The following is a 14558-nucleotide window of genomic DNA, read 5'->3' on the forward strand; positions in this document are numbered from 1 at the left end:
GCAAAATGTAGAATTTAAGGTAGGAGGGGAGAAGTTTGTGCTTTTTCCTACTGTTTATTGAATAAGTTTAATAGGATTATTGTTTTGTTTATATTTTTCTGTCATTTTCGCACTATTGTAACATGTTCATAATAAAGCCTTATTTATATTTATATTTATTCTATATCCATCTACATGTGTGGGTTAATAAGTGTCAAACTACTGGTCAGTTATAAATAAGACCAGAATAAGATAGATTTAATCTAGAGTAACTTGTTGCCTAGTAGCAATAGCAGCCTTGTGTTTGAGCTTATTTCAGTGCTATTAATGAAGAATGGGTAGTTATGGAGACAAAGCATACTAAGCTTTTAATTCATGTACAACTTAGTATAGGTGGCAATGGCGAGGATATTAAAGGAACAGTTATAGAAACTGAAATAAAGGATTATTAAGTGCTTTATGATAATAATAACGATCTAGCGTGGTACTAATAGAGATGCTAATAACAGAAGTCCTTTTTTCTATTTTGCAGACTTCATTTTTTTCATAGACAAAAGGGGGAAACTGAAAAAGGTGTTTTTCTCAAGTATTTGATATACATATATCATTTTCATACAATTATTTTTTATTTATTGCAACCATATAAAAATAAAAAGCAATCTAAATAAAAAGTTCTGAGACATGATAATAATGCAAAGTGGGCTAGTGCAGGCAAAATAATAAAAAGAAGTCAAATTTAAATAGTAACATTTATACCCATTGAGAAGAGTATTTTTTATGTGCTATTAATTTTCAATATGCTATGCCTCTACTGCCACGCATACCGGGCTAACCTTCAGCATGGACAGGAGAAAGAACAGAGTTATGGACATAAATCAGAATTGGATTTGCTCTATGCGCTCCCTGAAGACGAGTCTGGTAGTCTGGGGGTTTCAGGACTGAGTGATTTGTCCTGGATTGATTCTGCATCTGATGGGTTTTCATCTGACAGTTATCCAGAGTCTGCACGACAAGTATGCACTACACAAGTATGCTATAAATAGCCTGCAATTATTGAAGTGGTTATAAAACACGGGCTTCTCTTCACTCACTCGTGTGTTTGTTCAACAAGAGCAGAAAACGCACACGGTCAAAGACACACGGGAAACCACAATCCGCATGTTTGCGCACAACTCTAAGACGGAGAAGCTTATTGCTATATTACTTTATTGTCACTTTATGTGAAGCAAACAGGGACTACAGGAAGCATTCCTTATCAAACCCTGTGTTTTAGAATGACCTGTCTGCAGCTTTAATAGCTGAACTCTTGCTGTTTTAGCATTAAACCGAATGTTATTTGGGCATTAGTGTGGTTCAGTTCACAGGGGCATTTATGCCATTAAACAGAGGTATCTCTAACCTCTTCATCAGACCACAAACCAGGCCACAGCATCAGGGGAAAAGTGAAATACGGCAACAGTCAGGACTTATTCAAACACATATCCTCACATACAAGCATATGCCCACTTTGAGTACGCATGAATACACAAAGTACTGAGTGCATGGATGCATACAGATTACTACATATATGCATTTTAATGGGTAGTATTCATTAGCGGAAATACTGCATTAAGCCAGAATGAAATGAAGCACATTAAATGCTTTATCTATCAGTATTACAAAAATAAAATGTTCATTTATACTAAGTACTGATATCATAGGACAATGCAATAGTATTTGAATAATAACAATACTAATTCTTCCAATTAACATAATTAGAATAAGAATTCTATTATACTACAATAAGCATATCGCACACACATGCAAGTATAATTTTCTTTCAGGTCCCTGGAAATAATCTTTCAGCTTCAAACTGGACGTGACTCATGAAAAAGCCCACATACAAGAAAATAGCACGAGTGCGAGAATAAACTCTATCTCCCATTCCCGGTGCCTTTTCACTCGGTTGCTCCTCCTTTCACTCCCATTTATCTCCCCGCTCGCCCATTCAAAGTTCCAGTGTCACAGCCATCACCTCTCTCTGTAATTTTGCCGGCCTTAGTGAATAATCGACGCAAGAATGTGGGTCAAGGACGAGGCGAAAGAACAGCATCCATTACTTTTCCTTTCAATCCAGCCTCTCTTTTATTCATCTTTTATTTGTCTCCTCTTCTCTTTAGCGCGGTATTGATTTTTCGCTGAGGAGTGCTTTGCTTCATTAATAGGGGATAATAATTCAGTTTAATTACATTATTCATAATAGATAATCATTATCTCCATGGCCACACTTTGCTCTAATGATGTAATAGTTCAATACGTTACAGTTTTAACAGCAAGTTATCGTTTTATTCGTTTAGTTCTGCGCACAGCTGTCCTCTTGTTTGCTCGCATCACTTACCTTCACAGCGAGGGAAAGGGTGATCCCAGTTGCGGGTGGTGCCGTGTTCACAGGTGAGGATGGAATGTCCCGTCAGCTGATACCCGGGCAGACACTCGAAGGAAATAGACTGACCCACGTTGTAGCCAGCACCCACCACCACCCCGTAGCGAAAAGGCTCTGGATCTGGGCACTCCTGTAGCTCATAAGCTAAGGGAAAAAGAAGAGAAATTTGCTATTCAGGCTAGATACTTTCATACAGCTATGAAACTGGTTTAAACAGAGAATCATATTATTTTTACATCAACAAAGTCGATCAGGAAAGTACGTTTCCTAAAGGCTCACTGTTCTGATGATTGCTGTGGTTGTGAACGCTATCCGCATAGATGTTCAAATTGTTTTTCTCTTACTGTCTGAAGCTAGCTAACAGTAGGTATCAAACCACTAAAGACTTGCCTTAATGTGTGAATACTCAGCTTCCAGACAACAACACTGTTATAGCGGAGAATCCTCTATTTTTATTTCCCACTTTCAATTCCCCTTCATCATGTGTCTGTTGTTCCTTAGGCACAACCTCCCACTCACACCTCCTCATCCTCCTCCGCCTTCTTAGACAGGAGTTTTCAGAGGAGGGAAAAAAAACGCCTAAGGCAGGTTTGACTTGTACCAGAGGAGCATGATGCAGTCATCAGAGGTAGCGTGGGTAAATAATTCTTACTTTTCTTATTCCTATTTTTTTTTCCTTTTGGATACAAAACCAGGGCAAGCAGTGAGCCTTGAAAAGCACGAATATAAATATGACTAAAGGAATTGATTTCTATGGATCACAGCTTCTCTTTGTAGGAGATAACTCATGCAAATATTGCAAAAAAAGGGGAGGGGAAGGCTGGTATTTGCAAATATAATGCTTGATTTATATGCTAATGTACACATAATTATGTAAATGCACAATGCTACCTTTCGATTTGCTGGCTCGTTTGCTGAATCACAAAACACAAACTTAGTGTGCCTGTTGCATTTGCGGACCGGGGGAATTTATTCCTTGCAGACATGCAGATATGCAATGAAGCCTTTTATTGGCACATGCTAAAGCAATCTTTGAAGTGATCAGCAGTTTTATATACAGCTATTTATCCGGGGAATTCACTGCCTCTCTGCGCTGATTAGTTCTTCAGAGTCAGTTATAGCACTAATTCAGTAATGTTATGGCTTTACATGAATAAATTTCACACTGAAGCGACACTAATAGTACTTAAGTGTACTTGCTGAAATAAAAGTAAACACTCCTGAAGATAATGATTGATTCGTTTTCTTCCGCAAGATGAAATTCATCACTGTGGCTTTCACTCTTATACTGATTTTGGAATTGGTTCAATTCAGGCAAAATAGCTCTGATATTCTTTATACTGCATTAGCTCTGATGCGTGCATTCGGCACTCCTCTGCTGAATCACATTTCAGTAACAGGAAAAATGGACTGAAGCAGCCTAAAAGTGCCACAGGTGCTGGAGTAACGCGTGCAGAACAAAGTAGCTCTGAATACTGATACTGGCCAAGCTCTGCAATGGTTAAAATAGTTTTGGTTGTTATTTTTAGTATTAAAAACATATAATAAGTCTGTTTTCTCAGACATAATCCAAAAGTTCAGATTATATCTAGAGCTGGGCGATATAAGATTTTTTCATATCACGATATGTTTTTTTCATTTCAGGCGATAACGATATATATCACGATATAAGCCAAATAACTATATTTGTAAGATTTAAATGTGCCGTTGCTCACAAGTAAAATGTGAAATAATCTGCAGCTTGTTTTGATTTAAATATTTATTTCCCATAATAAGTTCAACAGGGTAGATGTACTTAAGGAACATGAAACTTCAGTTTCAGATAAATAAAGGCAAATATTGCAAACTACACAAAAGGCAGCCGCTAAAGCGTTTAAGTTTCAAAATAGAACAAACAAAACAGACTACTAAATTGTCAATTCCACTTAGAAACAAAATATTAATTCTAAAAATAAATCTTAGTTTGTTTTACAGAAGAACAGACAAAATTGACTAACTTTTGTCAATATCAAATAAACTGAGAACTAAAAGGAAATTCTCAATCTCTGCTTGTTGTATAGCTTAGCTTTTCAAACAGTTTTAACAGTGACTTTAGTCTGACAAAAGCCGAATGACGAATTAGCGCTTTCAGTCAGAGATTGAGCATGCACCGGTTTATTGTATTTCCAGACTTGCTTTCGGCACAATTTACAGTGTGCGCTACTCTGTTTTTTGTCAGACTTGAAATAGCCGAAATACCTTCACACTACGGAACTTCTATGGCCCTTCCGTTCGACAATCTCTCCGGCATTGGAACCATCATCGGTTTTTTCTTCGGTAACCTTCGCTCACGCTCTCGGTTGATTTTTCTCTAGTCGGCAAACTCATTTCCTTCATTACCTGGGCAGCCCGGCTGCAAAAACAAATACACATGTGCGCCTTGGCACTTGTGCTGTACGTAACAAGTCACGTGACGTGACGCTGCGGCTGTGATTGGCTCGGCTCTGCGCTACTTAATTTGGATTGGCTGTTCTTTTTTTCTTTTTTTTAAGAGGACAAGAGAGATGAGGCCTATCGCAATAGTTTAATTTTTCTATCGAGAAAAAGTTATTTCGCAATACATATCGTTATCGTTCTATCGCCCGGCTCTAATTATATCCCACCTCTAGTCTCCCGATCTTTTAAAAGGCCATCACATTTGGATACCTACCCTGGTACTCAAACCTGAAGCCAGGTTTGTTCTGTGAATGGTCACTATGGAAGTATATTGTGGTCTCGTGGGAGGTGGTGAGAAGGGAAGAGGGAACATCCTGGCCGCTGAATCTGCCAATGACAGCACTTGTTTCCAAGGGCCCATTGCGTATCTCGAGGAAGTCGTGGTTGGCTTCAGTGGAAAAGTTGAGGAACTGTATGTGGGCTCCTGTTTATAAGAAATGCATAATGGCCATTAAAAAACAAAATTACATTGTCTTCCTAAAAATACTATCAAAGCTAAAGTAGGCGAGTCATTCCGCTTCTTATTATGTGCAGAAATTGGTTGCAATTCAGCTGTAGCACTCAATTGACAAGAGTGAATGGACGGGGCAAAAACAATCGTTTACAATTACTTCCAGAACTAAACAAAAATCCACAAAAAAAATGCCACAAATAAAATGACACTAAATGTCCTTTATTTTTGTTTTTACAGGGGAGCTGATTTATGCATGCTGATACTCAAGGATTTGTATTGTAGCTTAGTCACGTCAGAAACCTACTTGAGTGAATAGGAAGCAGCTTGTTAAGGTGACTGCTGTCAGGTGGCAGCTGCCAGACTGCTGTTGCACATTTCATGCGTGAAATCAAAAAAGTAAATGCGGTAAAGTAGATTGTGGCGCTCTTATACTTACTTAAAGAAAGTATGAGAGCACCCCTATTTTGTGCGAGTAGCTAAACGCTGCCCTCACTTATCCGCACCAGAAATATGAGTTAGTTAATAATATTATTCCTGAGAAGTTGTCATGACAGCTGTATGAACCAATGCAGTTCTATTATACCTTCATGTAGAAAAGAATAGTTGTATATAGGCTGTGTAACATTCTGGAAGCTAGCACACGTAAAAGAAGGGCTAATGGTGCTAGCTCCATTAGTGTTAGCCACACCTAGCATAACTAATATAGCATTGTATGTGTGTAATGCTACACATTTCAGCAATATTTGAAACACAATTTAACCAAGGCCAACTTCCCAAAAAATGTTTATCCCACTATTTTTAGTCTAAGGCTCCAGATAGTTCCATTTATTTCGGACTACCTCTTGAGAGCCTTCCAGACACGACTGTCGTTATCAAGATAAATCTACATGTACAAACACTGTCACTCCAAGGTCCAGCTTTACAAGTTGTATAATTAAAGGTTCTTTAGTGTCGAAATGCCAGCGTGACATGCTGTAAGAGCCTCTCATGTCTCTCACCGTAACCAACTGGCAGGTAGATTCTCCAGGTGCAGTCACTGTTGCTAGGGTAGTTGCCAGGGAAACCGGGACTGAGAATCATGCCCTCCATCTCTTCCCGAATTCCACCGCACTGAGCTGGCAGAGTCCAGACAAAGCATTTCATTAGCATCCGCAAAAAAGTGATTCACCCACATTACAACTACTTTACAAAACAATGATCTGCTCAGTCGTCAGATTCATAAAAAAGGATGACCATCCTTTTACTGAAGCATAACAGAGGTGAAAATGAATTTAAAGCCACAATTTTTTCACTCCAGTCAAAATAGTTACAGATCTTATTAGCAACGATAAAATGCAATGTATTTTATGTTAAAGATATCAAAATAAACTTAAAAAATACTGATAGATGTGTTAAACATTTTACATCTAAAGATGACAGCAACTGGACAGGGTATTTCAACCACCAATGAACTCTACAGCCACCTCTTACTTTTATTAATCACAAGATATGTGATTTAGCGGTGCCGAGTATGGTATACTTTGCTGTTCTTCATCTTCCTCCTTTTATGTTAAACCGCTTATTCAATCAAAGCATTTCTTTGATTGAAATCAAGGACTAAGTCTCAAAAGAGAGTAAAAAAAATGCATGGAAATAATTAGAGGAAAAAGGTGATGAGATCAAAGAGGATGAAAAGAGCAAGAGATCATGTCGCCGAGATGAAAGTATACTGCAGCTAGTGGTAAAAGAATTAGCTGACTCAATGAAAAAGAATGAAAGAGGCACTGTTGGGAGGGGGAAACAGGCAAACATAGGGGGGAAGATTAAGAAATGAATGGGACAAACAGGCTATGTGTCAAACAGAGAAAATCAAGGTGATGTATCATTGTGTCTCTGCAAGGAACAAGTGAAGGGTTAAATGTAATCCTGTAGCAGTGAAAGCCTGAGGTAATCAGGAAACTGCTGATGCCTGTAAACACGATGAATCTCCCACCGACTTCAACCAATCATGGTGTGAGTTGGAACTAATTAGGGTATAGTAGGTTGCTCCAATAAGTGGAACCACTTTGTCAAGGTGTTCTAACAGACAGGAAACACTTAAAGAGAGGAGCTTTTGCAGTTACTTTCAGCGTGTTCGCTCAGCTTTCAAGGTAGCAATATAAATTCACTTTAAAAGTGCAAAAGCGTGCACAGCCTCAAGCAAAAAGACAAACAATGGACTATAACCTTTTCTTTTGCTGTCTTGTTTTAATGATTTTTGATTGGGAACAACCTTGGGAGGAACTTTGTCATCTGCACTATACTATTTAATAATAAAGTAATTCATTTCAAATACTTTGAATCACCTGGCTGCTGTTCTTTTAAAGCGAAAGATCCCCAATGAAAGGAAAAAGCTGGTATTTAGAAAAGACACAGGAAGCAAACAGGAGGGGGCAAGGACACAAGGAGCAAGTAAAGAAAGGCATTTTTACCTATGCAGAGAGGAGGTGGGTAGTTCCATCGTCTGACAGTTCCAGGCATACAAGTGATGTGCGAGTTCCCCTGCGAGAAGCGTCCATGCACACATGCACAAAGACAAAAGTACAGGGAAAAAAAAGAGCAGGCAATGAATTAACTTGTTCGCTCCACTGTCACTCATCTGTTGCTCCAATTATTTGATCCTGCTGCTTTTCTCTGCATGACTTCATGTGGTGCCTAAAAGACTAAATCCATCTGAAGTGACAGAGAACAATAGTGGCATATAAAGAGCATCATACAGAGCGAGAAAAAGACAGGGAAAGAGTGCGGAAAAATTCAAAGCCGTTTCTGCAAAGCCAAATATGAAAAACCGACTGGCATTTTTCAGAAAATTTAAAAGCACTTGCCGCAATTCTTAGAAAATTGTCATGAAAATGGCTTAAAAATGTCACATGTGCATGTTGGAACATAACAGACTGACAAAACAGACTGTTTATAATCAGACAAACCCTGACAGCCAGGCCATAAGAAGTCTTCAAATGTTCAGTGTTTTAGAACAAAATCTCAGAAGTCTGTGGCTATGACATTTATTACGAAGGTATTTGTTCAGCATTGAAAGAACAGTAATCCTTAAGCTGGGGATAGGTTTTATGCAAAGTCACAGCTATACAGGATATCTTTGTTAGGACATGACTCGGTATGTCTGGTGTAAAAGCAGAGGAAAAGCAGTCTGCCAGCTGATAAAAATGAACTTAACAACACAGGAGAACGCATTTACAAAACAAATTTAATTAGAAATGCTGTACAATTTATTTATTAGACCTCAGTGATAAAAATAATGTGATTTGATGAGCAATGCTAAACATAAACACACACAAAAAATATTGTTAATCCTTGCGAAGCTGACTATTCGCACTTTTTGGAACTTTGGTCATTTTAGGGAAACACGTCACTGCCACCGGACCAATCGAGCTTACTGAATGAAGTCTACCGAAAGGAAAATGCTAAGCACAACCAGTGAGAAAATAGGAGTGACATAAATCCAACCTGGCATTTTAATGTGAGAACAAGGAGTGAGAACTGACGGAGACACATAGTCTCAATGGAGTACAAATAGAATTTGTGTGAACTACTGTACCCAGTGTTCTCCTCCGATGTCACCATCTGTCTCCTGAAGGACAGATGACTTCAGGAGCACTTTTTTGAAGGGAATACAGAATTCTGATTTCTCAGCACACCAGCGTCACGGCCTTCATATTATAGCTAACAAACTGAGGACACTTGTCAACATGCTTACTTTGACTTTGGATGGTAACTTTCTTATAAGCTTATTGGGAAGTTTAGAAGTATAAAACTACAAAACTAGTCAGTTACATAATGAAATGTAACTCTTGCTTATAGGTATTACTTACACTTTATGAATGTACAACACAGCTTCACTGTTGGTTGCAAGGTGTTATGCAGCCAATTGTGACTAAATGTGTCTGCAGCCCTAGCTGGCGGCAGCACCACCGTCTCTGTGACAGCAAGTTGGTAAGAAGGCAGAAGGTAAGACAGATGACAGCTGTGCTAATCAGGGCAGCTCTTCATCTAGAAAACAGTTCTATTTGTGTCAGTGAAACTGAAATATAACACTCGGCCACAGCAGTGTGTAATTATATTCTGCACCACCATGTTTCTATTTACCAAAGGAATACTGATAATGCTAGCGCTGCTAATGTTATCGTCACAAATCAGACAGTATATCACAGTGTGCGCAATGTCATGCACACTGCAAAGTCCCACACATTTCAGTGCCATTTAATATATCACATTATTAAAGAATCTGATTATGAATTTGTGTGTTTAAGTCTCACTCTTGTCTGTGTGAATTTTCTGACTTTAAGTCTATCTAGTACCATTTTTCTTCCTGCTGTTTGGTTTTTATCAACTAGCCAATATCATCAGCTGATATTAGCTACTGTGGCTACTTATTTGCTAGCATTTATCATGGCCAGTGAATGAAAGCACAGCTAGGAAAATCACTATTGAACCATGATATGAGAACTGATATTGAATAGTTGAATTGACACTGTCCACCAGAGAGCAACTTTATTCTTGGCAACACACATGTTTGCCAAAAACACAACAACCAGCTGATCCAATAAGAGTCAGATATAACGTAAATGAGTAAATACACAATTACACATAATACATGTTGGGGAAATCTGTTTTGTGTCTGAAATAAAGAAGAAGACGAGCTTGGATTTTTAAATTACTAGTGTCAGTCATCAGTATAGGTCTTAAAATCCTATATTGGTCGTGATTTACTACCAAGTTACTCATCTGGCCAGAAGATACCCTTTTACAGAACATAATACAGAACCCATACATGGCACCTGTTAAAGCCAAAGCCAGGGTACTGCCTACCTTATTGCAAGTTTGCAACAGACTATAGAGAATAAAAGTGATCACTTGCAAGAAAACTTGAAATGAACTAAAATAGCCAGAAGACCAAGTCCATTTATTCAACTTCTGTTTCTCTTTTTCTTCTATTCTACATCCTGACATATCAAGTGCTGTAAAAAAAAAAAGAACTGCAGCATGAGCAAGCAACTAAACAAAAGCAGGGCTGACAAGAGAGACACTATCGAAGGTGAAATTCAGCCTATTTTCGATGGTCATACATGACAGAACTATATGAAAGTTGGAGAGTTTACCTGTAGCGTATATCCTGGTTCACAATGGAATGACACCACGTTATTCATCTGAAGGCGCTCTCCAACCTTGATACCATTCATAGGAACTACAGGCTCTGGACAGTTAGTCAAAGACACGGCTAAGTGGATGATGAATGGAAACAAAAATACGGAGAGGGAGAAAAAAAAGAAATATCAAATTACAACAAGAGAAAATATCAAATAAACCTTAATGTCACTCTAAGAAGAAACAAACACTGTTTGAAGAACGTTTTTTTTCCCACACCACTTACTTTTGTATTCCAGCCTGAATCCAGCTGCAGACACGCTGATATCAGAGAAAAAGTGGAGGTAGAGTTGGTTGGAGGTGCTGTTGAGCAGAGCTGGGACCGTCGTGCCTTTGCGAGAAGATTAACAGTGGAGTTCAGGAATGCTATCTCCTCTATAGCTGCTCACTATAACTAACTATGCGTGAGTTGCAGGCAAACAGCTGAAAAGCGTGTCTGTTAGTGGCACAATGGTACGACCCATTGACTTTTTCACAAGTTATTCCAATATTTAAGCAAGTGTTCAGATGATAAAAACGAAAAACTGTTCCAAAAGAGAGAAAAAAATGTAACCTGATATTAGCATCTCAAACTAGTGTGCCACTTTTCTGTCATCTCTTTACTTCAGGGCAGATCTAACATTTACTTTTGGTCTTGTTCCAAGCATAAGTTCCCTGTTGTTGCATTCTCGCTCTGACAGGAGTCGCAAAGATACTGTAAACAAACATTTGCCTCAACTCCACAAAGAATAACATAACCTTTGTCCAAAGGCAGCAAGATTTGTACCAGATTAGAACTGAAAATGAGCTACATGTGGCAGCCATCTTTTTTTTCTAAAGAAATCTCTGCTTTGGTTAGTAAACACAATATCTCTTCCAGACTGCAGGCTCTGCTCTGTGAAAAGTAATGAGGCTGTTTTCAAAATATGTTTTATGTCCAAGGTTGCACACATTAGACACGTTGAGGAAAATAAAGGCATATATAGAAATGCATATCCGGCAATACCCGAGAAGCTGCCAAGCATGGTGTCAGTGTTGTCGCCTCCGTCAAACACCTCCAGCGAATCCCAGTTCTGCTCTGTCACAAAGCTGATTACCTGGATCTGAGACAGGGAAGAGACAGGGAGAAAGAGGGGGCGGAAGAGGAACACAATTAGTGAAATGTAGACCAAAAAAAACAGTAAGGAAAGAAAGAGAGAGGGATGAGGGAGCAGATCTGGGAGCATTACGGGCAAGAAAATTAGAACGAAAGAAAGTATGTGAAGCTAGTTACTGTAAGTCAAGGACTGAAAACATGGTATTTGGTTATATCTACTCTTACTTTAGGGTTAGGCCTCAAAAAACATAACCCTGCAGAGTGATTAATAGTCCAAGTATGAAAAAAGATATTTCTATGTACAGCTCACCGGGGTTCCAGAGAAAACAACAGTAATTATGATCGCTGCGACAGCCTCTCAGAGTATACAGACATTTTTAATTCGGTTCAAAATACATAAAGAGGACACGAAATGTCTGAAAAGCCAAAGAATAAGACACGACTAATAAGGCGATGCTTAATTAGACTCGCCTCCTTTTCTGACTGCGTTCAAGTGGTGGGAATTGGATTTTAAATTAAGAAGACTGTGCGACATGTGGCGAATGCTGAATATTCTTCAAAGAGACTAAATCTACAAATGACAGTTGCGACCAGTAGGAAAACCAAAATACCACATGCTATAAGAGTAGCAGTCTAGATACCAAAACTTATTTTGCTGTAAAAACAGAAAAAAACAAAAACAGTAAAACATGCCAAATTCTATGAAACTGGCAACGGATTTTGTTTTCCTCAGTCTTTGTTGTCCTTTCTTTTTTCCCCCACTCTCCTTCTGAGCCTCCCCTTTTTTGTTCCCTCTCACGTCCATTCCTCTGCTGTCTCCTCTGCTTCTGACGGTTATAGATCGGATATGAGCCAATTAAAGGAGCTGTAGGGGCGCTGGTGCACCGGGTTCCCAGAGAGACGAGGCAGATCACAGATTGATCTTTCATTAGGGGGCCACAGCAAATGTGCCAGCAAGGCACCTCGCCCCTTTAAGTTCTCTTCTAGATCGTGACACTCCAATCTAATGTGTTTCGGGGAGCTGGTGGAGGAGAGCAACAGTATGGAAGGCAACAAGAAAAAAGATGTCTGCATGAAAGAGAAGGAACAGGGGGGCAGGATTCTGCTGCAGAGACATAGATACAGAGCCGTAAACTCTCTTCAGTTTGCAGTGACCATGTAGCAAATGTGCAAATGTGTCTCTCTCTGTAGAAATATTACAAAGAAAAATGATGGCATACTATCATTTTACTGTACCTCCAAAGTCAGAAATGCATATCTAAATGTTGTGCTGTTTACCTTTTGGAGGATTACACAGAGTCAGCTCTCTGCTGTTATTTCTGGTCTACTTCCCCTCCAAACAAATGCTGGCGTGAAGTGTGGCATGCTAAGTGTGCCTTTGGGCCATGTTGTGTATTTGACCTGCAAGGACAGTCAGCTGAGGTAGGGGAGCTAATAGCTGAGGGACGCCACTGAGGTTATTAAGCACAGAGGCTGAAGCATAAGCCTAAAAACTTTTCTGTCAGGCAGATCCACAGGGACCTTGCCCAGGTTCCATGAGATTCCATCACGCACGCATCGCGGAATAAGAATATGCAAACTGAATTAACTCCCAGGAAAGGAAAAGTAAAGTAATTGAAGAGGTGATTATAGGAAAATTTATTTCAGGTTGTGCAATCTGAAGGTTCTGGTATAGTGATCTGCCAAATTAAATTCGGAGCCTTTAAAAAGGCCCAGAGACACTATCACCTCGCAGCTCCCCACAACTGAGAGGCCTGTAAAAGCAATACCTTTATATACGGTGTGCAGCGTCATTTACTGGTCTTTGGTAAGCTGAAAGCATCTCGTCACACAGAGGTCTGTGGTCAAAACAACAAGGATCATAAAGGCTAGAAGCTAGAGGTGGACAACCACTGTGAATGGCTTTAAAAAAAGTGGTCAGAAACAGTTTTAAAAAGAGATTACTCTGCATGCTCAAGGAAAGGCTGCTGTAGCTCAGACAATGAAAGCTAATGTGTTGGCAGAAAAACAAATGTGGTCTTACACTTATATCCTATATGTCTATAGAAAACCTATAGAAAACCTTCACCAACCCAGAACCCCAGCATAGATGCCAAACTCTAACTATAAAATGCCGTTGTAAAATATATTTTCAAATGTGATTTTACTTTCCATAAATATAATCAGAGCGGGGTTTCCTTGGGCAACATGTGGAATTGGAAAGGGATTTAGGGGACTGACTGCTAACGTTGGTGAATCTGCCTCTGGTTTACCAATCCTAGCATCCAGGAGGTGGTCTGATGCCTACCAGAAACTTTATTGTACAAACCTGGATTCCTGATCCTTCGGGAACTGTGATCTTCCACACACAGTTGAGGCTGTTGAGGTAGGGCTCAGGAAATCCAGGAGATAAGATGGTGCCAGTTCGCTGGGTCAGATTACCTCCACATGGAACTGTGAGATAAGAGGATGAGGTTAAGGTCTAAGTTACTTTAAAAGTGTGCAAAATGCAAAGGGAAACAGATCATATAATAAACATGCTCATATCAGAACCAGAATCAAAATGTACACGACGACGACATGCTGTACATGATCTGCCTGGTTTGTGCTTGCACACACAAACTCCTAAGGAGTGTTTACAGTCCTCAGACATTGTCCTTCCAGCTTGTCTTGTTCAATTCACATCTGGTGACAGCACAGGAGCATCTGCTTCAGCTGTAAGCTGTGTATGAGAGTGTGTCTTCGTATAAGCATGTTGATTTCTGTGTGCGCATCTGTGTGTGTGTGTCCATCGGTGTGTATTTGTGACCCTGAGCAGTGCCTGCCACCTGCTCGTTGCATGGCTGAATCTCACTGTATAGCTACAGGCGATGGCTGGCAGCCCACATCTGTGTCAAGATGGAAGCTTGAAGCTCAAAATATCAAGTATGTGAACCAGACAGAAGGAGAGAGAGAGTGAAAAAGCAAATAAACTGAGGTAGAAAGAAAACAAA

The 14558-nt window shown here is 39.4% G+C and overlaps 1 protein-coding gene across 1 annotated transcript in view; it reads right to left on the reverse strand.

Moving 5' to 3' along the window:
* The window catches only part of csmd2 (CUB and Sushi multiple domains 2), a 256929-nt gene that overhangs the window by 49352 nt on the left and 193019 nt on the right, over positions 1–14558 (reverse strand). Inside the window, exons 36-43 of the mRNA XM_065471148.1 lie at positions 13895–14019; positions 11497–11593; positions 10738–10842; positions 10466–10584; positions 7781–7850; positions 6329–6445; positions 5091–5300; positions 2357–2545 (exon numbers count right to left, since the gene is read on the reverse strand). Of these exons, the coding sequence (XP_065327220.1) occupies positions 2357–2545; positions 5091–5300; positions 6329–6445; positions 7781–7850; positions 10466–10584; positions 10738–10842; positions 11497–11593; positions 13895–14019 (1032 nt within the window). The remainder of the gene's footprint in view (positions 1–2356; positions 2546–5090; positions 5301–6328; positions 6446–7780; positions 7851–10465; positions 10585–10737; positions 10843–11496; positions 11594–13894; positions 14020–14558) is intronic.

Source organism: Pelmatolapia mariae, linkage group LG22, assembly GCF_036321145.2.
Source record: "Pelmatolapia mariae isolate MD_Pm_ZW linkage group LG22, Pm_UMD_F_2, whole genome shotgun sequence".
Classification (NCBI taxonomy): domain Eukaryota; kingdom Metazoa; phylum Chordata; class Actinopteri; order Cichliformes; family Cichlidae; genus Pelmatolapia; species Pelmatolapia mariae.